Genomic DNA, 26,389 nt, shown 5'->3' on the forward strand with positions numbered 1-26,389 from the left:
AGTCGATGACCCCCCCCCCCCGAGCAAGGTAAAAAATGAAAAGAAAAAAAAAGTTTTTATTTCTGGCTAACAATCTGTAAACAATTAAAGTGAAACAATGTTGTCAGGTGAACAACCTCTTTAGCAGGAGTTTGTTAGTTTCCTGCACATTCTCGTCAGTAGACCTTAGTTTTGTTTCCTCTAAAACCTGGGGACGTTATTTCCTGAAACCAGAGCCAAGAACAAACATGCTGAATTGCGCCTTTCAGGGATTAGTGAGAAATCATAACATTCAGATCACTTCCTTGAAAAGCAACAGAGCTCCTCCTCCCTACAAAACAAACCTCGCCATTCCCTCAACTTATCACTGGTTTTCTGCCTGCTGCCAAGATGATCACCACCACAACTGCTGCATCCCATCCCTTTTCCCTCTGTGGGCTTGTACTGCTTCTTGCAATATTACTCCAGTCTGTCTTTGTTGCTGTCACATATATATACTTCACTAATGAACTTAAACAGGTATGCTGCCTTTTTTTATTCCATATGGCAATACACTGGACTATCCTGCAGGCACCATTTGTATTTGTAGTATTTGCCTGAATATTTTGTATACAGGACTCACCTGGAAAAAAAATGTGATGGCTGTTGGAGACACAAGTGTCTACATGTTTACACTATATTTAATTTGTTCTACATGGCTCATCATTATCTCACTATTATGGCAGTAGAGGGAGAGAAGAGAAAGACAATGAGATACAGAGAGAGAGTTATCTTTAAATATTAATCCTGTCTTTAATCTAGGAAAAATTCCTATAACTTCTTAATAAAAGTATCAGACACTAAATAGGACTTTTGTACTTCTTTTTCTGCTTTTTCCCTTATGGTCATGGGTTATAGTGAGCTTGGAGCAGGCAAATCAGGGGTAAAGGAGTGGGAAGAATAATGCCTATTTGTTTGGGTGGCAGGAATGCATATTACCTTTTTTTTGTTATAATGCACGTATCATATGTTTCATGCAGTTTATTACTGTCTGTATCACTCCAGGGAGTCCTGGCACTAGCAGGGGACATATTCTGAAAGTTTATTGGGGAGTAATAGGAAAATGTTTGCATCTGAGTCATTACACATTTTGCTTTCTGCTCAGATCTCTCTTTATAGGCAGCCACACTTTGTTGGATTACTGAGGCTTAGCCCCCTGTGCAGACATGTTGTGTGCTTGAATAATGCTTCTCTTGGCACAGGATTGTATCGAGCAATCATGATTTATGCATGCCAATTTCCCGATGCCATATCATAATGTATATCACATTTACAGGAATACTTACAAATAATGTTATTGGATATGCAGCAACTTTTGTCATGCCTTGAGAAACACCTAAGCAGTAATGGGTCTTTCTGTGCTTTCTGCTCTGAGAGGTAGTTTTTGAAAGAACAGGATTAATTTACTAGCACTGTACACATTTGCTCCTCTGAGGCAACACAAAGCAACCAACCTGCAATTCACTTTAATGAATATAATGCAGTGAGACTACTGAAAGAAAATATCTGGTTGCTCCGGATCCTTGCAATAGAGCCTTATTTACATCTTGTAAAAGCCGCTGTACACACATCCATAATGAAAGAAATTTTAATTTTGCAATGAATATTAATACTTATTTGGTGTTTTCCCTGGTATTTGCGAATATAATTGTTATTGAAATCAGTATTTACCTGTGTCTTTTTATTCTCTGTACTGCTGACTTCTGATTAACAGACCCATAAAGAAACATACAAGGCATTCTGGTAGTGCAGGTTCTGTGCAATTATTGCCCCTGTGTCCTGGATGAAGGATTCTGATGAGTTATGGCAGCTCTGCAATTATACGGAGCATCTCTTTGAATCCCCTTTGCCATGCATATAGGGATGCAAGATTTACATAACGGTGGGATTTGGATAAACACCTAAACTGAATCCAAATATTTGTATATTGAATTTTGTGACAAATCCCTTTAATACATGACCACAGAAAAATGTGTTGCTTTTGGTTATCTAGATGTTTTACGTCTCATTACTAGACTAAGCAGTGATGTTTTGGCCAAATCAGGACTGTGCAAAAAGTGCTGACATTCTCCTAAATCTGCATGTGAATCTCAAGTAGTTTTTATCATCCCTTTGTTTGCCTGCAGCAGATATAAGTCATGAGGCCATAACACTGTGTACACATGAACAGAGTGTTTGGATTCTTTCTCTCTTTATCTGGACTTTTTACTTAACCATGAAACTGAAACAAAATGTGTCTCAGCTAAAGCTGGACAACAACACAGCAAGGTTTAGCTAAATGTTAGCTCCTGCATCCTGTTTCATTTCCTTTCTAAGGGCAGAAACACACACTAAGATTCGGGGAGATTTAGTCACCCGGCGATAAATCGCCTCTTCTTCGGATAGACTATTCCGGTTAGAATCTAAATCGCCGGTGGGATAGCACTTGGTGCTCTTCATTTTCCGAAGTCGCCTGAAGTTTCCTCGGGCAGGTAACTTTGGAAAACGAAGCTCAATTTAAATTCTAACCGGTGGGAGGCAGTTTGGGGAGATTAGTCACCCCGAAGAAGAGGATATTTGTTGCTGGGCGACTAATCTCCCCAAATCTGAGCATGTGTCTCTGCCCTAAAGCAAAAGAATACAGAACACTAAAGTGGGAGAGGTTCCTTTGGGCTCATTAATCAACTATCATGATTTCTACTTTCAGCTTCTAATAATATAGAAAACAGAACATGGCACACACAGGCCCTATTAGCTTCCTACCTTAGACTAGGACAAAGACTGGCATCTTTCTATTCCTTTAGCTGTCAAGATTGATGAAGAAGTAGTTCAACAAGATTTAGAGAGCTGAAAAGGTTTACTACACTAATGAGCTCTAATAAGAGCAAAACCAGTCTGTAGTTGGCATCCCATCAGCAACTGCCCTGGCCAGGCTTTAAAACCCAGTGGGTGAACTTTAACTTATAGGGTATTCCAAGAAAGTGGAAATGGTAGAAGTGAAACTGTTTTTCCCTTCTGGACATTTTTATGTGACCCACCCAAATGCTAACAGAATAGATACCTTTAAGAAAGGGTTGCAGTATTAAATGCATGGTTACTAGTATAGTACTAAAATGTGTTTTCAAATGTGATCCCATGTGCTGATCCATTGGTCCAGAAGGGGTTTTCCCTTTTAGATGCATTATATATTACTAATCTAATGAATTGTTCCATATTTTGTCCAGAAGGGTTTTTTCCCTTTTAGATGCATTATATTTACTAATCTAATGAATTGTTCCTTATTTTGCTTCACTTTTGCTTTCATCTTGAGTCTTTACCAACTTGAAATGAAAAAGAAACCATTTGAGCATAAGGTGTATACAGATGTAATGTTTTCAGCTGTAGCTGCTATGCTTAATATAATATTGTATCGTGCCTTCTTGCTCCTGTTTGTTATTGGTCTGAACACCTATCTGTCATTAGGACAGTAACCACACCTGTAAGGAAATAAATCATATACAGTATATGGAACACTATAATCGAAATTTCAAAAAAGACCATACAAGAAATGACTTTGATGATCAGTGTATGGCATTATATTCCATCATTTCACATGGAGGAACGACAACAACAGAGGTGACAAATAATGCACCGTATCAGCAGGAAGCCGTGCACAACTACCCTAAGAATTTTTTCATTAGAACTGCTACCTGCCAGTGCTTATAGGAAATAAAATGCCAAGAGAACAAATTCATATTATCACCACTGAAAAGCAGTGAAATGGCAAGTATAGGAAATTACACGAGCAAGCAGCATGACCTATAACCATGATTTAAGATTTTTCTCTCCCACGCTTATATAAAATGAGTTGTTTTTTGCTAAGCTCTGTATTTGACTGACAAGTGCACCTCATCCCAGGCAATATAGGTAAATAAAGGCTTCCTTACATTGACTTTTCCCATCTAGCTCCGTGAAACCTATGCCAAGAGCAACATTGCCTGTCTAACTGGAGAAGATGTTGGAGATTTATTGCGACCCTCGACTTTTGAGGATGGATATGAAAGGAATGATCCTTGTTGGGAAATAAAGTCCCACTTGCACATTTTAATCAGAAAGGTAATGAATCTTAATTAATATCCCTGTTTGCTGCACTGGAGATAATTTCATTGATAGAAATGCAGGAACAGTTACTGCTAGGCATTTCTGGCTACAATATACATTTGCTTTGCATTAGTACTTGTGCTAGGCACAATTCCAGTGGTGTAACTAGATGTTTCTAGGCCCCACAGCAATTCGAATAAGGGCTACAAAAATGGTAAGTAGTGATGGGCGAATTTGCGCCGTTTCGCCGAAAAATTCGCCCGTTTTTGCCGCGAATTTTCGCGGGCGTTTCGCGAATTTATTCGCTGGCGGCGAAACGCACAAATTCGCCACGAATTTGCGCCTGTCGAATAAATTCGCCCATCACTAATGGTAAGTTGACCTATTCAAGATACTGTATATTGAAACTGCTCACCAATTAGGGCTTCACTGGGTTGTCTACACTCCTGGCCTCTCCTGTGATCATCAGGGCCTGCTTCCTCTGTAGTTAGCACCTTGTTCATTCTCATCTCATTCCAGGTGGGGAATTTGTTTTTTAGTTTTCTTCGTTTACTTACTTCATTAAGTCATACATTTCCATAATACATCTGTAGTAGAAAAGTAAGAAGAGTTAGATTAAAGGCATTCTGTCATGATTTTTATGATGTAGTTTTTACTTCTAAATTACACTGTTGACACTACAAATAATTCACTCTTTCATATAAAAGTGTATTTTTTTAGTTGTGATATTGGTGTGTAGGCAGCCATCTCAAGTCATTTTGCCTGGTCATGTGCTTTCAGAAAGAGCCAGCACTTTAGGATGGAACTGCTTTCTGACAGGCTGTTGTTTCTCCAACTTAGTGTAACTGAATGTAACACAGTAGGACCTGGATTTTACTATTGAGTGCTACCAGGCAGCTGCTATCTTGTGTTAGGGAGCTGCTATCTGGTTACCTTCCCATTGTTCTGCTGATGGGCTGCTGGGGGGGAGAAAGGGTGGGGGTGATATCACTCCAACTTGCAGTACAGCAGTAAAGAGTGACTGGGGGTCATTTATAAACTTTACGCAGGGCAGATTGGTTCCCAAAGCGAATATATAAGAGGATGCAAACAGAATTGAACAAACAATCAGGGAACAGAACACTGGAAATTGCCCCTTGTGCACCCCAACTTTTGTTTTCATCTTGCCATAATATTTCATGCAACGGTATCATTGCACCTGTTTTGGAGAAAATAGATGGTAAATATAGACCAGACTATAAATATAAGAAAGTTTTCCTTTAACGGGAGACTAGATTGAGCACAACAACAAGAGCAAAGAGATCTGTGCTATTTACTTCAGTTGTTACATCACATGCTGTTTGTAGAAGCTCACGTAAGCATCATATGAACACAAATAACTGTAATGCACACCTCACATTCCTCACATTATATGAATCACCCAAATGTCAAACAAGTTTATTGGGCGGGGTGGTGTTTTTGTTGTATGTATGTCCATGGGGTTTTTAGTTGTGTAATTTTTTTTCTGATGCTCACTGTCAGCTTCAGCTACACATGGAAACATGAGTCTATACCTACTGTCCCCACAGAATTGCTTAAGTTTAATATTATGCTTTATTGTAAATGCCTATGATCCATTTTACTAAACTGTGTCATCTATTTATTTATTATTATTGATGTTTTTTTCTAGATTGTTTTGAAAAATTACAAATCAGACAACGCAGGTACTTTTTCATTTTATTTCGATTTCATTTTGTACACACCATATTGAATTTGCTTCTGGGTTCTGTAAGGGGACGATCGCTGGCAAAAAGAAAACAAAACACAAGATCTACTCAATTTGCTTAAATTCATCATGATTTCCCAAAATTCAGACACTGCAGCAGTCAGAATCTTAGGCTAGACTCCAGAGATGCACACACTTGCGCCAGTTAGTTAATAACATGTAAATGGTGGCCACATCAATGAGTAACACACATAGAGCCCTGTACTTATTATCTGGTTTAAGTTGTGCTTTGCACCTTGTTCAAGTGTATGGTGTATGGGGATTAAATGGTGCCATTTTGCCCTAACAAACTGTGGTGAGCTCTAATTTCACTCTTAAATATGCCCCAATATGTACCACCTTCTAGCTTTATGCAAAACAAAATCACAAAGACAAAATCTGTTTTCAAAACTATAATATTCATAATAATTTTGCACTAGAAAATATACAGAGTGCAGGAAATTGACTGAGCCACACCACTGATTACTTCTGTTTATAGCTACGGGGCAATCCATCTTCAGCACATTCTCTCAAATAACCCACATTTTCATCTGATTTTTGAAGTTCATAAATGTTTCACAATGTCCTGTTATTCACACAGGTAATGTTAAAGAAAAGACTCCATTTGCTGTTTCTCAAAAAGAAGAATATCCCGCTGGAGTAATAGCCGCACATGTAACTGGAGATAGTGGGAAAGCTCTCCCCCCGGAAAGTAAGTCATAATAAGGAATCTCATGGAATGAGTATGTAACTGAATGTCTTTTCATTGGTGGATACACACCCAATTAAAACCACAGTTATTTCAATACTTTGCCAATTTACAATTCTCTGTTATATGAAACTTGTAGAATGAGAAAGACTATCTGTCTTGAATTATGTTCGAAGAAGACCTTTCTCTTGCACAATAAACGAGTACCTTTGGGTATAAAAACACAGCATAACATATTAATGGAACATCCCATGCATGTAATAGTGTTGTCAACACATCTTAAGTTAGCTATCATTCATCCCTCAAAAACATCCTACCACCATCCCATACCTGGGTCTTCTCTCCCAGGGGAATATCTCAATTTAATTTCTATAATAAATCACAATCTTTAGAGTGTCCCTGCCAGTGCTGCTGAGGCTAGATTGCGATGAATGTTGTTTAGAGTAAACAAATTTTTCTAATTCACCCAAATATTTGGCAGAACATAAAGACTTGCATAAATACATTTCACTTACTAAGCCAGAATTTCTCTATCTGTATTATTCGCACTTCCGATCAAAATATACCTTATTTTATATATCTTAATATATCTTATGACGCATAACTAACATGGAGACACTTCAAAAAGATCAAAAGTGTCTTTCATGGCAGAGCCCCGTAATTCAAAGACGCTTTATATTGCTTTGTGATATATCATATATATTGAGAGTGCAGTCATTAGTTTAACAAGTATTACAATGCAATACAATAGCAGAATGATCCTTTTAGGAGCTGTGAATGAACCCTTAAAAGAACATTGTTAAAGAATTTCAGGATTGAGTGCTTTACTTTCTTGTGGATCGACAGAGTCAAATGATTTTCATGAAGAATTATGGGGGGTTGTAATACAGTAATAACATTTGCATAATACAAGCAACTTCTCTTTGGCACATATATAATGTAGGTTTGGCAAATCTTCTGATGTATTTAGCAACCCATATGCAAGTAGAAACAAGTGTATGTAATAAAAAAAAGTAAATGAATTAAAGAAAAATTTGTTATGATTGCGAGAAATATGCCAAATTCAAGCAGGTTTTAGAAAATGCACTCTGCTCAATTTTTTTTTTCCATTTTCCACTTTTATTCCATTACACTTTTATTCCATACCCATTATGCTTGATGAATGAGTATATATTTGTTCAGCCAGAATGACAGTGGTGTATATGAGCGTTATCAGAATTAATAAGATATTATAGCTGCTATCTCCTACTGAATTTATTGGAATACATGTTTTGCATAAAGTTCATTTCTGCTGGAATTTACAGTTCTGCACTTACAATAAATCTTTGACTTGTATTTTCCTTCTGCTAATTTCCTTGTGTACCTTGGAATGACTGAAATTCCCTATCTGCTTCCTTATTAAACATTTACCTGCATTGTCATTCACCTGCATTGTCATTTACCTGCAGCCATTCAAATGTTCTTTTGTTCTTTGTCCACTTCCTTTTAAAAGATGCCTTTATTAAGAACTATAATGGGCAGAAAATACAAGGATGGAAATCCCACAGGTCTCCCTCTTTTCTAAGCAACGTAGAAGTAGAAAACGGTGAGCTAATTATCAGAAAAAGCGGATTTTACTACATCTACTCTCAGACATACTTCCGACAACGTTTCGTTAGGGGAACAGAAGAAAGAAAAGGGAAACAACTAGTTCAACAGATTTACAAGGTAACGAGCTACCCAGAACCACTTCTTTTAATGAAAAATGCTAAAACAACATGTTGGTCTAAAGAGGCAGATTACGGGCTACATTCCATCTATCAAGGAGGGGTTTTCAAACTCAATGAAAATGACCGAATATTTGTCACAGTCAGCGACATTAATGTGATAGATATGGATGAAAACTCAACATTCATGGGAGCTTTTTTGGTGGTCTAAATGAGTGCTGTCCAGCTGTAGGACTGTGGGCCAAAAGTGGCCTCTGATTGATTTTATGGTGCCCAGGCTGACCAAAGGTTCTGTAGACTTCTTTGTATAACATCACCATTTCCATATAATTCAACACATATTTTTTTTAAATTAATGGACAGCAGTGATCTCAAACATGAGGCAAGAATAAACATGTTCATAGCACCATGGATTAATCAATGCAAGTAAAGAACCAACAAGAGCTGACTAAAACGGTAATGGATCATCTCTACATTCGACTTGCCTCTAAAGTAAGGCATATGGAATGATACACCGCAGATCAGGCTTCCATCATCTTCATCTTTGGGGGTAAGGTCTGATTTTGTGTTTTTTATTTTATTTAACAATAAAACACACATTGGCCACGAAGGATCGGCAGCACTAATAAAGAAAAATGGGGTTGTGGGTGCACCCCAAGGCTAAATAAAATAAAAGTAAAATATAATGGAAGTTCAACTCATCTGGTCACATTTTCTACAGATTTTTGGTTGGTGCCAGCCTATGAAAGATATGACCAGAGGTAAAAAGTTAGGACCACCATATTGGGGTTTACCTTGACGTGGTATGGTGGCTTGGCAATTTCTATGATCGTAAATTTGTAACTAAAAACCCCTGTTTATGTAAATGTATTCTCTTTTTTAATAAAAAAAACATTCACACTCAGGCCCTATTAATCTGAATAAAGCTTTAGTAAATATAGGTATTACTTTAGCCAGAAGACCCTAAACAATGAAAGCAAAGTCACATTACAATAATAAATAAAGTCCTAGAAATAATATAGATATTTGATAATATTTATTATGAAGACACTGCCAGCTCAGTTGCGAGTGGCCAGTCTGTATACCCAATGTGACACTGTATTGTGATTTAGCAAAATGTCAAAAGCAAATGCACCACACACACACACACACACACACACACACACACACTCAATTCACTTGCATAGGGTGTAGCATTTAGGGGTTTAGTGAGCTGTGGAGTCTTTTTTACCACAATATGAGGAAACCATGATAAAAAAGCAATATACACATTGATTTCTATTGAAATTATCATGTTTAGTCTTGCTTATATTAAGCAGTTGTATTTGTGGATCAAGTCACAAGTTGTATTTAAATCTACAGGCTTAGATTAAAGTGGATATATTACTGTAAACAATACCATCTCTGTGTGTGCTAAACTAAATCTGTCCATAATGGTTGGTATTTGGGTTTTCCAGCCAATCAGCACTTGGCTGCATTTTGTGTCATTTGGCAACATATAAGGATGAACAAATGATGACCAGATTAATCTTTTGGGTCACTTTGGATGTACAGTCCTATTCTATCCTGATTTAGTTCATACACCTGAAAATGGGCAACAGTCACATCCAGGTTTTTCAGAACTTCACACATGGACTGATCCAAACTAGGTAACCTGTCACTTGATGTATGAACAGTACAGAGATGTCAACAAAGCCCATGTCATGAGGGTGATAATAATTAAAATCAATTATTTTGAGATCTAATTTTAGCATTTAGCGTTAAAGAGGAATTATGTTGAAATTATCACCCTCATGGTTTAGGGTTGTTTGACATCTCTGAATAGCCTCCTAAACTGGGACAGAAAACCCCTGACTTAAGTGAAATAGGTCCATGATCTACCTACAGTACACTGCATAAGCAGACAAGAAAGAATGGACATCCAGGCTGAGCACAAGTGAATTTCTTAGTGCAGCTATATTCAAGCTTTGCTTACTTCTTCTTACCCTGTGCTAAGGCTTTGGAACACTGTAGACTTATTTATAACTTGTGCAGATCTCGATTATTTTTAAAAGGAAAGGCATAGATATATTCCAGAAACATTGCTACCGAATGATATCCTAGACACTACATGATCCTAAATTTACTATATTGATAATTGTCTGTACATATTTTTTTAATGCATAATTGTTAATGATTACTAAATAATATATATAAGTGTATTTTTGTACATCCTACAGATTTGTAAATAAAAATGATTCATATTGAAACAGGTGGTGTTGTCTTTATCTATGTGTTTTTTGAAATGATGAAATCCTTTGCTGCTTTTTATCAACCAATTATCATCCAGGACTCACAATAAATAATCTGCTTCCCCTTTGCCCATGGGACCTTGTTTAAAGGGGAATGCCACACAAACATAACTTGAGCTTTTTGAAAAGTAAACATAATTTCAAGCAACTTTGCAATATATGTCAGTTAAAGAATATGCAGACTTTTCATGATTTTTAATGGTTTGGAACAGTGCCCTAAGCCTAACACCCTGCTCTCCTGCTGAGCTGGCTGACTACTTTGCTGAGCTGGCTGACTACCTTTACTTTGTATCAGCAGCCATCTGTCCTCAGCTTCTATCCTCCAAACCCCACAATTCCCTGCGCACATGATATCAATAAAGAATGGAACGTCACAGTGCAATGCATTGTGGGTTATGTAGTTCCTGCATGCTGTCTGTAAGCTGTGGAGAAGTTGTTACAATTTGTAACATCAGTGTTTAGTCCCTCCTTCCCTGCCAGGATTTCAAATGATGCAGAAAGAGAAGAACTGTTAAACAGCTGGATTTCAGCATAGAAAATGGCATTTATTCATACTTTTTGAAGGTAACTGTGATATATTAGGGTTATCTGGGTTATGTGAGCCTCTTTATTAAATTTTGGTTTGGAAGGGAGGGGTTGCCCCCCAGAATCATTTACTTTAATGCACAACTCTGTTTGTGGCTTATTAAAAGTGCCAGATTATATTGTTTCTGCATTTTGGTTTGTGGTGATGCCCAAGCAGTCATCCATGGAATCAAAGCACCACTAAAGACTGTAAGAAAGAATTGCTGCTAAGACACAATTCAGCTTCAATAGCCGAAGCCGAATTTAAAGAAATCACTTACATTTTGCATACCTCCCAACTGTCCCATTTTTAGAGGGGCAGTCCCTCTTTTGACAGCTCAGCCTGCACTCCCTTGTTTGTACTGAAAAGTCCAGATTTTCTCTGCACTGAACAGGCAGAAAAAAAACAATGTTTCTAACTTAATTGGCTTTTGGCAGAGAGCCCAGAATGGCCACAGCTGCAGATAAGATACTTTTGTAACAATTTTGAGATAAGCAAATAAGTAGCAATATAACAATATAAGATAACAGGTCTCTTGGGAGAAGTTAGATTCACAGCCTAATGGGCAGTTCACCTTCATTAGCAAAACTTTAATAACTGAAAAAAACACAGAAATATGTTTAAATTTTCATATAAATTTTCACAACCTGCCAAATTTTGTAAAATGAACATGGTAATTAGGGGGTGTGGCCACAAAAATGGGCATGGTCAAAAAAATTCTCCGCACTCCATGCAGCAACTTTTTTGTCCCTCTTTTTATTTCCAAAATTTTGGGAGGTTTGCATTTTGCTTAAGACAACTCCCATTGCCTTCTACATGAAGAGTTTTTGTAACTCAAATTTGTGCGTTTAAAGCTAAAAAAAACTAGAATTGAGGGACAAAACTCAAATTCGAACATTTAAGTCAAACTCAGTTCTTATATTTTAATATTGCTGTTGCTATTGCACGGTGGCAATCTAAAAATACTCTTATAAATCTCATCAATAATCTCACATCTACTTGGTCTTTTTTTTACTGCTGGTGGACCACTTATGTAAAAAAAACAGATAATAGATTTTTTTGCCTTGATAAGAAAGTGGGTCCAGGGCAGTGGTGTAACTAGATGTTGCTGGGCCCTACAGCAAATTAATTTTAGGGCCTCCAACATATCCAGTGTTTGTCCTGTTTTACCAATATATGTTGAAATTGCTCATCAATAAGAGTCTCATGGGGCCCCCTGTACCTTCTGGGCCCCCCTGCAGCCGCAGGGTCTGCTTCCTCTGTAGTTACGCCCCTGGTCCAGGGCCGGATTTACATAGAAGGTGCCCCTAGGCCCGCTGCTGTTTATCGCCCCTGTCCCCTCCCCTTTATTTGAGCAAATTTTCATCATCGGGAATGGTGTAATTGGGATTTGTGCCAGGAAATTTTAAAAAATATTGTATCTCCTGTGCATCCCCAGTGTTTCTGAACCAATGTGGGTGTTATTGGGCTTCATGCCGCCCCCTAAAATCCTGCCACCCTAGGCCCAGGCCATGGTTGCCTTTCCACAAATCCGGGCCTGAGTGGGTCCAGGTTAAGGTTCATTCTGCTTTTCCTGACATTTTAAACACTTTACATATTCTATTTTACCCTGTGGTGCAGACACAATCACCTTTTAAGTAGATAAGATGCTTGTTTTCCCACTAGATGGAGCTCAAGTGACACAACGCATGGTTTACAAGTACACTGTATCACCCAAAGCTAGCACTTACTCAAATAAACATATAGGGTAACAGATAAAATGCAAGTGATAAAAAGGCACGGTGTGAGAAAAATACCCCATTTCACATAGTGTGCCTTCAAAGAAGCAGCAAATTTAATTGGCTTCCCGACCCTAGAAAGACTCTGGTAGTACCGTGTGTATGGGAGAAGGAACAAAACAACAGCTGTGACTTCCAGGCTTGTAGAGTGCAATTGAGTATTTTATTAGACACTGCCAATGGCAGAGAGACAATGTTTTGAAGATCTTTATTGTGAATGAGGCAGAGAGCTTGTGACAGACAATTAACAGCATTAGAGCTTTTATTTATAACAAAAAAACACTCAGGCTCTGCAAGGGCATATTGCACTTCACGATTTTTAAAGGAGCACACATTTATATAGTCCACAAGTAGATTTATCATATACTCTGGCACTTTGGCCATGCATTGGCCTGTCAGGGGGGATTTGGACAGATCCTGCAAATGGTTCTGCTTACAGAAGTAGCACTGTATATATAAATAAAAATGTTGAATTAGAAGTGATATAGTCACAGTTGGTGGGTTTGGGAAGAATATTTGCTGATGCTTTTTCTTAAGAAAATGTATGATTCCTTAGCAGATAAGGAGGTGAGAGGTCAAACAAAAGCAATAATGCTATTTGGCCTTCATTGGGGATAGCCAGATCAAATCATTTCCAAACACACATGCTGATTGCTCATATATGTACATTCACTTATGGTACCCAGATCTTCCATCTTAAACAGAAAAATGTCCATACACAAATTAATCTCCAATGCTAGTTCGCCTGTTTTATTTAAGCACACTGGGAAAAGTCTGGCTTCTTATTCTCTGTATAAACAAGTTACTGAGTGCTGCATAGGATTTTTTAAACAGTCTATGAAGCTGGCCTTACATGGGTGAATTTTTAGATACTGTAGATATGGCATTCATCCAATGGGGTTTCCAAGCTTTTCCAGTTGAATTTTAAGAAGTGGGCCAATTAAGACTTCAAATCCAGTCATAGTTATGCACAGACACCCACATGATCTGAATGACTCCCCACCCACTTTTGGAGAGCATGATTTGGTACTTCCCAAGTTTGCATCCATTAGAAAGCAATAATTGGCACTAAAGTATTTACTGCATTATTGATATTTAACTTTAATGCTGTTTTGATCACAAGTCCTTGTGTCTTTAAATTTATTAGAGAAAAACTTTCTTAATCCTATATCCTACAGCCACCAGTGTACAGTATATACCTTAGATTTAAAATGAAGCTGGGGAAAAAAAGCCATTTTATAATGCTGAATTGCCTGGATCTTTATTACAAGGGGTTCTCAATCAAGCTGCATTAGTGGTACAGATTCCCTGCTTAGCCAGCACAAACTTTCCATACCATAATATTTCCCCTTTGCAGGTAACATGTGGTTTATCTGGAAGTGCTATTCTAACTACACCCACCTGGTAAAAAATAAAAACCACTCCAGATATATTGTAATTCAGACTAATAAATGTACACTTGCAGTAAATATATGTCTGCGCCATTGCTATGATGTACAGTGCATATCTGAAAATGCCATAGCACAAGTCTCAGATACATTGATGATATGGCACATTAGCTGTTTCTAAGGTTGGGAGTTGTAGTTTGACAACACCAGCAGGTTGGGCATCCGTGATATATATCTAAAATTGGGGTGGGGACAGGGACAAATTTCCTCTCTGCTGAACTCTAAAACTGTCCCTTAATGTATAAAGACAGTGTTGATCTTGATCAGTGTTCCCAGTTAATAAATTTCCCCCTAGTTATTTTATTGGCACAACAGTAACACTATAACACACAATACCCCCAGCAGGTTTATTATTTGTGTGTTCTTTAAATGCTCTTTACCATGTTGCCGGCTCCCTGACATTGAAGCTCTCCCTTGTGCGATGCACTTTGGCACCTGTATATTGGTTTAACTCATGGCATTCATATAGAGAACAGCTGGCCCCCTGTGCAGCAAAGGATAGTCAGTTGCCCATTAAGTAAACATTTACATAATATTCTGGGATATGAACTGAGCCGTACAGCTGCTAGCGTAATTGAATGAGAGTGATAAACAAACTAATCTATTAGCTGAATGGCATGATTACTTCCAACGGGGGAATTTGGGTTAGTGTTCTATCTCTTTAGCCGTAGTTCTTATTCCATAACTTGTTTGTGATGCTTCTCAGCCTCTATGAGATACGTACTAGTGAAAGCCCCCAAAGACACCCACCAGCATGGAAATGATACATTTGAGCATCATGATTCAGTACTTTCCCAGATGTTCTGCCCCAGTCCCTGTGTAAGAGAGAAGCTCTGTGTCTGAAAGTGATTGCTTCTGCTCCAGCTTTCACTGTATCCTGACAGCAAACAGACTTAAAGATGCTTCAAGGGAGGGGACAGAGAAGAGGCGGGCTAGGGTCCCTTGGCTTCTTTCCACAAGCAAAGCTCTTGTGGTATAATGCACCCCTATGGAACAGGAGAAGGGGACTGCACACAGCACACTGCAGACATGGAGCAGCTCCCCCCTCATAAAGCCTGATTCCATCAGCTGGCAGCATATATGGTCAGTTACACAGTATTCTATACAGGAGACTGGCCAGGAATAGAAGGGTGGCCAGAGGATTTGTTCCTGTATGTGTACCAACTAAAGAACATCTTGTAAGACAGAAATGTTTTGCTTGCAAGGTGCTCCTGGGCTGTGGAATAAAAGGAAATGAAACCTTTTGTCCTGTGTAGGGAATGAGAGCCGTGGGATCAATGAGTGACTAGAGTTGCTGATATGTTTTCTGATACCATGGATTTGTTTTGTGGGAATCTATGAACTAAGAGCATGTCCCCTGATATATATTTTCAGAATCTGACTATGGATTACTATTACAGCAGCAACAACTATTCCTGGCCGGAAGATCCTGTTTTTCTGTTCCCTGTCCCGGTGTTGACTGGGATAACTGTCACATGTATTCTTCTTTTCATCATAGGAATATTTGGGAACGTGATGACTATGTTAGTGGTGTCCAAGTATAAGGATATGAGGACTACGACCAATCTCTATTTATCCAGTATGGCATTTTCGGATCTTCTCATTTTCCTCTGTATGCCTCTCGATCTCTACAGACTCTGGCAGTACAGACCATGGAATTTTGGGAGCACCCTCTGCAAACTCTTTCAGTTCGTCAGTGAGTGCTGCACTTACTCCACTATACTGAACATCACAGCTCTCAGTGTAGAACGTTATTTTGCTATCTGTTTTCCCTTGAAAGCTAAGGTAGTGATAACCAGAGGTAGAGTAAAGCTGGTCATCTCTGTCCTCTGGGCAGTGTCATTTGTCAGCGCGGGGCCAATCTTTGTCTTGGTTGGAGTTGAACATGAAAATGGAACAAACCCTCTGGACACAAACGAGTGCAAAGCAACAGAGTATGCCATAAAGTCAGGTCTCCTAACTATAATGGTCTGGACATCTAGTGTGTTCTTCTTCTTGCCTGTCTTCTGCCTCACCGTCCTCTACACTCTCATAGGCAGAAAGCTGTGGAGAAGAAAGAGAGAGAATATAGGTCCACACATCTCTATAAGGGACAAGCATAACAAACAGACTGTGAAAATGTTAGGTATGGATCTCTTTTGCATTCCATATACTGTATTTTGTGCTTACATTGCTGGCTACGTTCTCTGTCCAGGGTATGTCTTCACCCAGTACATTGCATTTCACAAATATTCTGTAATGTCTGCATGTGCTATCATCTTAAGGGAATTTTTGGCATGAGCATTTACACTATGCAAAGAGGCATATTGGGCAAACGTGTTTCATTCTTTCACCCCCTCCCTTGACTTGCAGACTCCCAGTTTTTCTTTTTCTCTGACTCCCTATGAATAGTGCCTAAAAAGGCATGATTTATAACTGTATATATTACTAGAAAACATGCATTCGCCTGTCCTTGCATCACCATTACTAGTAAGCAGTGTTAGCATATACATTATTGCTTCATTTTAACATCACTTTTTTATCTTAATGCAATAACAGAAACAAACAGGTGGAAAGGGAAACATATATTTCTGCACAAAAAAAATGGCACATCTTTATTAACACCATGTTAATTCTACAGAGGCTAGAAGAGGAGAATGGTTCAGAGAAGCACAAGCGTTGGAAAGGAGATTTTAACAGCGCAGTAAAGGTTAATCTCTGAAATCATTATAGTTCCCAAATACGTACTGGCACTTACATAAGCTCCTATGTTATTCTTAATAGAGTGACTAAAATATTGCTGTAAAGCATATAGGGATTTCCTTTAAATTCAGCTATTTACAAAATACATAGATGTGTATTGTTAATAAAACGGATCTTTCTTTGCTCTTGGAGCATGCAACTCAATTATGTGTAATACCTTGTGCAACACTCTAACAGTTAAATAGAGGACCATATAATGTTAGCCCTTCTAGCTGGTGGGAATAGCCAGAAGCTGATGAGAGATGTTGTGAAGTTAGTTTACAGCAAGTGGAGGAACTAGGTAGGTATATGGAAAACCAATATACTGTTTTTGGTATCAGTTACAGAGAAACTGCAGTCATGTTCTTTTCAAACACCCAATGAAAAGTCCAGAAGAAAATGGGGCAATTAGGTAGGTTAAAAAAAGACTCAAGAAAGTAACTGTCTAATAAAAAACTATTTTACTGTAGGTTGCCATAGGAACCAATGATTGTACCTAAGCAAGCTTTTATCCCTTTAACACACCATGGATTTCCACCAAACGTCAATAAGCCCCTCTCCTGCAGTGAGGGTTTCAGAAACATCACGACATTATGAATGCTATCCATTTATATTTGTGGGCAAAGAAGAGTAGAGCTGCTATGATTTCTGCCGTGCATTCTTAATAAGTCATTATCTGGTATATATAACGATGACCTTCCAGAGTGTGCAGGTTTCCTGGGTTATTGAGAAAATATATAGAAGCAATCTGAATCTGTGAATAGAACTCCAGTAGATCCATTACTAAACACCACGAATGATGAAAATATACATTCCGTATATCAGTGACATTGACCGTTAAATCACCATACCTTGATTATTATTCACTATGTCACCCTCAAGATGTTGAAGAACTAAAACCACATCATATCTTCATCTAGCTGGGAATGTGATGTAGTTCTGATGCAGCAAGGGCATCTTTGTTCCAATGTGGATACTGGTTTATATGCATTTTCCCCCAACAAACCTGCCCTGATAAGTAGCCTTACTTGATGAAGGTTCTATTTTCAAGTAAATGTGTACATGTATCCCCTTCACTGAATGAAATGATCTCGTCAAGATGATGGATGTCCCAAAAGTACATATACTGTATAATGCATCTGCCTGTTATAAATAGGGGACGTCAAACACATAAATGCAGAAACACCGGCCATATTCATAAGTTTCCCATTTCCTCCGTTGGTAGGTGTGTATAATGGTGAACTTACATGCTAATAAATGTCACTTCTGCTACTTCATAGAGGACATGCCTGCAGGGCTTATTGATTACAAATTCTCTGCTAGTGCTCTATAAAGCACTTTGGGTATACCAATAACTGAATGCTATTGCTTCTGTTGAGGGATAAAGCACTGCCAACCCATTTCCATTCTTCAAACAGCACCCCAGGTACTTAAATCAATACTGTGTAAACAATATTGCTTCCATACTGTGCCAATGCAGTAACAAATAGCACCCAATAGGGGCTTTGTTTTCATCATCTGACTTACTATATCAATCAAAGCAAATATCTGAAGTGATGCTATGGGTTGCTGAACAGTAGTACATTTGTAACTACGATGCTATAAAGGAGAAGGAAATGTTAAAATTAAGTAAGCTTTATCAGAAAGGTCCACGTAAATACACCAGTAAACCCTCAAAGTAATGCTGCTCTGAGTCATTACAGAATAGATATAACATTCTAACTTGCACTATTGCAGCTAATCTATTGGCAATAAATTGCCTCTGTAGCTTTCCTTCTCCTTTAAAAGAAAATATCTCCCATAGGCGATAACATGGAAAGTGATCCTCTGCCTACAATGCTCAAAAACATCCCTGGGTAGATTTACACAATCTCTGTGTACATTTGGTGCCAAATGTATTTGGTTTTATAATAATGGAAATGCCCCTAATTTACAGTAAACCCCCCTCCCCATCCTGAAGAAAGAGGTTAGGGACAGATCTGGGGAAGCAGTGAGTAGAAAACGTGGAAGAAAGAGAAAGAATGTAGGAAGCATTGACCAGCCACAGTAAAAATACAGACCAGTTGCCGACTGCCTCAGAATATCACTGCACTATAAGTAATGTTAATATTAGGTTGAACTTTCAGATTCTCTTCTGCTGCATAAGGTTGTGGGCTTTAGTTTCCTTGTAGGTGTTGACTTCCTGAACATGGGAACATTGTGATTATTATAAAGGTATTTAGTAGCTTATGTCTATGTCTTTAATGAAAAAAAATAGGTTTCCTTAATGAAAGCAGGGGCAACATGCAAAAAAAAGTGCAAAAACAGGGACAATGAGCCCTTTTCATATTGTCGTATGCAATAATGATGTGCAGGTCAACAAAAAGCCAACCCACACCCAATCCTTACCTGCCCTCTCCCAACCAAGATCAGACTTCCTGACCCTTCATTATTTATATACCCAAGTCTGACCCGCCCATCCCCGGCATCACCAGATGGGGTGGGGCAGATAGGCACAAATATATAAATAAGCCACCAGCAGGCAGTCAGTGGAGGAACTGAGGGAATGTTAATGTTGCTGAGTTGTTGAGTTAAAGGTGTTTTGCTAGTCTGAACCTGCCGGAACTTGCTCGACATGCAGGTAATCTGGATCCAGCCCGCACATCACTACATTGCAACATGTCTTAATGCTTCCTCTGAATACAGCACTGCCTGTATTCTACTACCTTCTTGAAAGCTATTTGCCATGTTTTTTTTCCCACAATACTCCCCCCACCAGAATTCCAGTTCCAGCTAGTTAGCCTCTGTTGCAAAAAATTGGGATTATGTCATTTTTGGCACCATTTGTGTCTATTTTGCTATCTCCAAGTCAGCTGCGTCCATGGAGGTGAAGGGAATACAGTTCAGTACGTTGCTCTTATATAGACTAGGCTAAAACTTATGTATCCCACCTATGAGCCAATAACCGCAAATAGCACTCTGAAAAATTCTGCAAAAGGACTCAAAATTGTATGTAGCGTAGTAATAAATTGAATTGGGAAGCGCAGTAATAGCAGCAAAGTGGTTATTCATATGGATGTTCTAATGTTAATTCTTAAAATTTGGGCAGCAACTAGATACAGGACTTTAGGGAAACTCATGAATGTGAATTCAACTATCCAAACATTTTATGTGGATATTACCGAGGTGTATCTCATTCATGCGTACACTATATATAATTCATTTTACTGCTAGCTTACACTCGTATACAAATGATTTTGTAACTTTCTACAAAGTTTTGATGCAGTGTCAAGTTTACATGAATGGCTTTTCTCTTTGGAAATTGCATTTTAAGTGGAGAAAATTGTGTAAACCCCATTTAACAGGCTCAGACAGCATAACAGGATAAACATGGATTAATAGCAAACACGATTTCTTTTATTCAGTTTTATATTGGTGAGATAAGATTCTGCCTCTAGCACCATCAGAATAAAATGCAAACCCTAATACTAAAATGGGCATTTTGGAACCTATGTAATTTCTTTATTAACTAGGTTTGAAGGTTGCATCTAATACGTTTCTTGCAACTTCCTTGTACAAATATTCCTTTTAGTTTTAATAAGCTCACTGGGGCGTGGAGTTGGTGACCTTTCTTATTAGTTTACATTAAGCTTGGTGGGATGTCAAATCAGAGTGACCTTTCAGTGTCTTGAAAGTCATGAGCATTTTCAGAAAGGATTAAAGTAATTAAAAGTAAAATTTAAAAAAGTTGTTTTGTTCAGCATACATCATAATTAAATCTGTAAATCTGCAAAAGAGAGAGAGAGGGGTTGTTAAAAATGACCTTGTTTTCTGACCAGTTTTTAGATGGAGTATTGCAAAATATCTTCTGTTATAATGTGTTTCCCAGACTTGTAGTAACTACGTGGAGTATAAGTGTCTACTGCATTCATGGGTGGAAGGTGCAGGTAACATGATTTGGGGAAGACTGGTTATAAGGATATAAAGAGGACTTCAAAGATTCAAAGGACAAGAAACGTAGGCTGTGATTGCAAATGGTCAGCCCAGCTGTTATGAGAAGAGGGATTTAAATTAAGCTTTGTTTTAATAAGGTTAGTGGAACACATTAAGCAAGTAAAAACACAATATCAATAAAGGAAAGATAGATCTGGAGTCTGGAGATGATCATAATATAGAGAATACTGAAATTGCAATTAATTATTATGCTTATTATGGTAGTGGGTTCCTTCCCAGAGATGGAGGCTAAAAGGGAAAATCTAACATTGGGTAGTCACATCAAAGCTAGTGGCACATACGAAGAGGATATGAATAAAGAAGCAGCCCTGTCAAATAGCAAGGAAAATATTCTTGACTGCTTTGATGAATGCAATAAAAAAGCCAGGCTACAGGAAATCAATAAAGTCTATTGTAAATGATACAGCCTGATAAGTATGTTTATAATGCTGCTTTTGTGCATAGTATATTTTTACAATACATATAAATTGTATGGACAGGAGAATAATACATACAAAAATAAAGTGCCATCTGAAAAGAGAGTATAGAAATATTGTAAAAAGTAGTGTTAGTGAGTTAGTGCCAAGGTAGAAGTTCTCTAGACTGAACACTTTAATGAGTTTTTTTTGTCAATCAGATATTTACCAGGTAATTCAAAGAATCAAACTGTTTAAGGGAGAAATGGATGGAGTGTTAAAGTGCTAAGAAGATACATATATAAATAAGTAGCAGCAAGGATTCATGCGAGGGGATTTTCATTTATACTTGATGATCCAGAATGCTTTGGACCTGGGGTTTTCCAAATAACGGATATTTCCGCAATTTGGGTATTCATGCCTTAAGTATACTAGAAATTCATTTAAACATTAAATAAACCCAATAGGCTGGCTTTGCTTCCAATAAGGATTAATTATATCTTAGTTGGGATCAAGTACAAGGTACTGTTTTATTATTACAGAGAAAAAGGAAATCATTTTTAAAAATTTGGACTATTTGGATAAAATGAAGTCTATGGGAGACAGCCATTCCATAATTCGGAGCTTTCTGGATATTGGGTTTCCAGATACGGGAAGAAAATATTTTGTGCATGCGCAAAATCCTGTTCACAACGCACATTTGCAAAATCCTGAGCACCGTGCTGAACATATTTTTCCTTTACTTCCGGCCAATTGGAGAGCAGGCCAGGGCTGTTTTTTTTCCGGGTGTCCCGCCGGCCCAGTCCGACCCTGACTCAATGTGTAGTTTGAATATTCAGTAGGGACATTTGCTGCCTGGGGATTAGAACTCATAATTGCACATGAAACTTTTATCCCTGTTTAGGCCACTGCGTAAGGTGTCAAATATTCCCCCATCTTTCTGTCCCACTGTGAGTTGAAGTTACCCATTAGTACAGTGAGCCTGAAGTCACTAATACTGTGTATTAAAATCAGTTATGGAGTTGTTATGGGTTAAAGGAGAAATAAAGCTTAACTAAAGAATTAGCTAGAAATGTTGTACATTATGTTTTGAGCTTCTGTACCAGCCCAGGACAACCACAGTCTTTTAGCAGTAAAGATATGTGTCTCCAAAGATGCCCATTTAGCTCCCCATTTTCTTTTCTGCTGATTCCCTGCACATGCTGTGTGCTGATGTCATTTACTGAGTTTAGGGATCAACTCAAAATATACAGTACACATAGAATATAAATGTCACAATATAAGGCTGATGAGTAATTAATTACTACATGGCAGCACAGAAACCAGTGCAGTTAGCATCAGAATTTAATAATCAGCCTTGTAGCATCAGCTTATATTACAGGTATAGGATCCCTTAACCGGAAACCCGATATCCAGAAAGCTCCAAATTATGGAATGGCTGCCTCCCATAGACTAGATTTTATCCAAATAATCCAATTTTTTAAAAATGATTTCCTTTTTCTCTGTAATAATAAAACAGTAGCTTGTACTTGATCCCAACTAAGATATAATTAATCCTTATTGGAAGCAAAAGTACAGACAAACCTCATTTTCTGCTTGATAATTTGTGATAACCCCTAAGTTTAGCTTCTCTACAGCTGCTCAGAGCCCACTGAGCATTTAAGTTAATTAAAAACAAAGAATTAGAAGTGAAAAGAAAGCACATGCATTTAGTAAGTGAGACCACAGTTTGTAAAGAAGAAAATCTGCTGATGAATCTGCTGAGTTCTCTCCAGTCATGTTCAGTAATAAGCAGCATTGTATATATATGTGATATTAGTGCACCAGTATATATGCTGTTGCATTGTAAGGAGACTAGGTCAGGGCATGAGAGGGTTGAGACAAGGAACCTGTAGGTCAATGGATTGTATATTTTTATGTATGTTGCTTTAGTTGTCAGGTAATGTTTACCAGTTCAGAAGTGATGATTAAGAGAAGGGTAAAAGCACTTAAACTGAAAATATCAAGCCAAGAAAAAGATTAATACAGTGTAAATGAGAATTGGTTCAATGAAAGTAAGTCTACAGAAGATTGTTGATGAGGTGATCTGTTGCCAGTCACATCATGGCCCAAACTGGTCAGAGAAAATCGTTCAGTTATATTAGTGTTAATGGGTTAGCAGTGGATCACAATGTGCCCTGGACTAATAGGCTGGATGATGTTCTGCCAGTATAGTCAAAAATGGTAATTGACTGACCACATCTTATCAAGTATCCGTACTGTTTATGTAAAACTGGCACACGTTATTACTTGAAATAACCTAGGGGCCCATTTACTTAGCTCGAGTGAAGGAATAGAATAAAAAAAACTTTGAATTTCGAAAAAAAAATTTTGGCTACTTCGACCTTCGACTATGACTTCGAATCGAACAATTCGAACTAAAAATCATTTGAATATTCGACAATTTGATAATCAAAGTACTGTCTCTTTAAAAAAAAACTTCGACCCCCTACTTCGCCACCTAAAACCTACCGAGGTGCAATGTTAGCTTATGGGGGATTTTTCTTCGACCAAAAAAATTGCTAGGAATAGGCTTCCTAGCAATTTTTTGGTCGAAGAAAAATCATTCGATCGATGGATTAAAATCCTTCGAATCAAACGATTCGAAGGATTTAATCGTTATTTTTCGTTTTTATTGTTCTATCAAACTATTTGCGGTAAATCTACATTCGGCAGTTGAATATCGAGGGTTAATTAACCCTCGATATTCGACCCTATGTAAATCTGCCCCCTAATGTCCACTTGTGGAGAAGAGCAGATCATGAACTGAGGTCAATTTTATGGAAAATGGAAAATGCTGTGTAGGTCAGAGAGGAAAATGCTGTAAAGGATAGAAAAATTATTGGTAATGGTGAGATATGTTGTCATAATGGAGTGTATAAAAATGAATGATTGATTAGGGTTAGGAGAGATCTCATTACAGCAAGATAAATGGTAAGTGCACTAAGTGGACCAAAAATATGTGAAATCTCTGAAACCTTTGTTTAGCACAGAATTAAGAAGAAACTGAAAACCTTTTTAACTACAAAAGACAATGCATTCATAACCATCTTATTATATTGAGGAAGCCAAGGTGGGGGCTCAAATGTAAGTGTAAGGAAATGTGCTCAATAATGCTTGAACAGATGATCCTGTAACAGTGGTAGAATGCATGAGATAAGATCTCTGTCTGTAGCATAAGTACTTTTAAGATTTTACAAACATGGTTCTTTATCTTTAGGTGTTCTCTGTTTAAACTTTCTGGTGCACAGCTGTCCAGTGGGACATCCTTAAGGTGGCCATACACGTAGAGATCCGCTCGCTTGGTGATTTCGCCAAACGAGCGAATCTCTCCCCAATATGCCCACTTTGATGTAGGCCCACCATCAGATAATAATACAGCCAATACAGGGGGTCAGATCACGGTACCATATCAACGAACAAATGTGGCTGCAATCTGACAGGATTTTTAACCCTGCCCAATTGACATCTGGCCAAAAGTCAGAGGGCCCCACACACGGGCCAATAAGCTGCCGACTCTGTCGTCGGCAGCTTTTATTGGCCCATGTATGGCCAGCTTTAGGATTTAGGCCCAGGTAAACGTCAATGTTTCAGCAGTGTGAAATGCTGAAATAAATAGTTAGGCAATTATTCTTCTGTAATGGGACTACATGAAACTGATTGAAGGGAGAAGCAGATCCCTCAAAAGCTCAGTATTACTTTTTCTAATGTAACATGAACTTAACACTTTATGTTTATGTCTAGAAATATAGAGATCATCAATCTTTTGTTAGAGAGAGAGACATGGAGCCTCCCTATCTCAGGTGCTACATCATTTTGTATTTTTACACAAACCATGAGTTTTCTGTAAGTTTTTGTACGCTGACTCTAGAAGTGACCGACAGTTTTTCTCCAGCTGCAGGGTCTACTGCCACTCCCTGGGAACTATTGCAGGCAGTTGTTCTAATCAACTAGTCACTAGTCAACAGATCTAGGTGAGCCAGAGAGCTGGAGCTGTGGATCAGAAGATGAAAAGGTGAGGAGGGTGCTACACCCTCTCACTGGAGGTCAGATCAGCTTTTTCAAGCCTCCAACACAAAAGAATGGATCAGTGCTATTTGGCCATTGATATTGATGACTAAATCATTCAATATCTGACCCATGGGCCAGCTTGTTGTATATTTGTATAATTGGTCTCTGTATGATTTAGTCTTGAGATCCATTCACAATCTCCTGGAGAATGCATTGTATCTTTATTCTTTCTTCAACACAATGGTTGAAGAAAGATGAATGATGAAATATGGATTTTTTCTAATATGCTTTTCATCTCTTTCAGCTGTGGTGGTGTTTGCTTTCATACTTTGCTGGTTGCCGTTCCATGTAGCACGTTACCTGTTTTCCAAGTCGTTTGAAGCTGGTTCCTTAGAAATAGCTCTTATCAGCCAGTACTGCAACCTGGTCTCTTTTGTGCTCTTCTACCTGAGTGCTGCCATCAACCCTATTCTCTACAACATCATGTCAAAAAAGTATCGCGTAGCAGCTTCCAGACTATTCCGACTAAAGCAGGTTTCACGGAAAGCAACCTACACTACAAACGATGAAAGCTCTCCCGCCTGGACAGAGTCCAATATCAGCACATGAAACATATCTACTGAAAGAAAACAGCCAGACAATATTTGGCACCTGGCACAAAGCCATGATGTACCAGGATGCACTACAAACATTTTCGATTATGTTTCATTTACAATGACAATCAATACAAGTTTATCTCAGGAAGTTGTCTTGAAAGTCTGTGTGTGTGTGTGTGATTTAAGTTTACACTAATTTATCCATCAGTTAACAAATACTTTGACTGTTTTCTGAGCTCAGGTCAGTCTTTTATTCCAAGGAATATTTAAACAGAGTAAACTGTCAGATATATGACTGGATTGCTGCTCCAAGCCA

General features: G+C 38.2%; 2 protein-coding genes across 2 annotated transcripts; both read left to right on the plus strand.

Annotated features, from left to right (window-relative positions):
* Positions 1-304: 304 nt before the first annotated feature.
* Positions 305-8,846, plus strand: tnfsf10.L (TNF superfamily member 10 L homeolog). Its single transcript, XM_018263687.2, has 5 exons — positions 305-498; positions 3,943-4,092; positions 5,747-5,780; positions 6,423-6,533; positions 8,023-8,846. The coding sequence occupies exons 1-5, from the start codon at positions 370-372 to the stop codon at positions 8,445-8,447; spliced, it is 849 nt and encodes a 282-aa protein (XP_018119176.1). The 5' UTR covers positions 305-369; the 3' UTR covers positions 8,448-8,846.
* Positions 8,847-15,663: 6,817 nt separating this feature from the next.
* ghsr.L (growth hormone secretagogue receptor L homeolog) lies at positions 15,664-26,086 on the plus strand. The gene is made up of 2 exons (XM_018263688.2): positions 15,664-16,443; positions 25,782-26,086. Exons 1-2 carry the CDS (start codon positions 15,669-15,671, stop codon positions 26,084-26,086), a joined length of 1,080 nt encoding a protein of 359 aa, XP_018119177.1. The 5' UTR covers positions 15,664-15,668.
* Positions 26,087-26,389: the final 303 nt, after the last annotated feature.

This window comes from Xenopus laevis, chromosome 5L (assembly GCF_017654675.1).
Source record: "Xenopus laevis strain J_2021 chromosome 5L, Xenopus_laevis_v10.1, whole genome shotgun sequence".
NCBI lineage: Eukaryota > Metazoa > Chordata > Amphibia > Anura > Pipidae > Xenopus > Xenopus laevis.

What these genes read in the sequence shown, in the direction of transcription:
- ghsr.L (XM_018263688.2), top strand. Translation starts at nt 15,669, where the DNA reads ATGTCCCCTGATATATATTTTCAGAATCTGACTATGGATTACTATTAC. An exon ending in ACAGACTGTGAAAATGTTAG is followed by an intron (nt 16,444 to 25,781) that starts GTATGGATCTCT and finishes CATCTCTTTCAG; the next exon opens with CTGTGGTGGTGTTTGCTTTC.
- tnfsf10.L (XM_018263687.2), top strand. Translation starts at nt 370, where the DNA reads ATGATCACCACCACAACTGCTGCATCCCATCCCTTTTCCCTCTGTGGG. An exon ending in TTACAAATCAGACAACGCAG is followed by an intron (nt 5,781 to 6,422) that starts GTACTTTTTCAT and finishes TTATTCACACAG; the next exon opens with GTAATGTTAAAGAAAAGACT. An exon ending in GAAAGCTCTCCCCCCGGAAA is followed by an intron (nt 6,534 to 8,022) that starts GTAAGTCATAAT and finishes TCCTTTTAAAAG; the next exon opens with ATGCCTTTATTAAGAACTAT.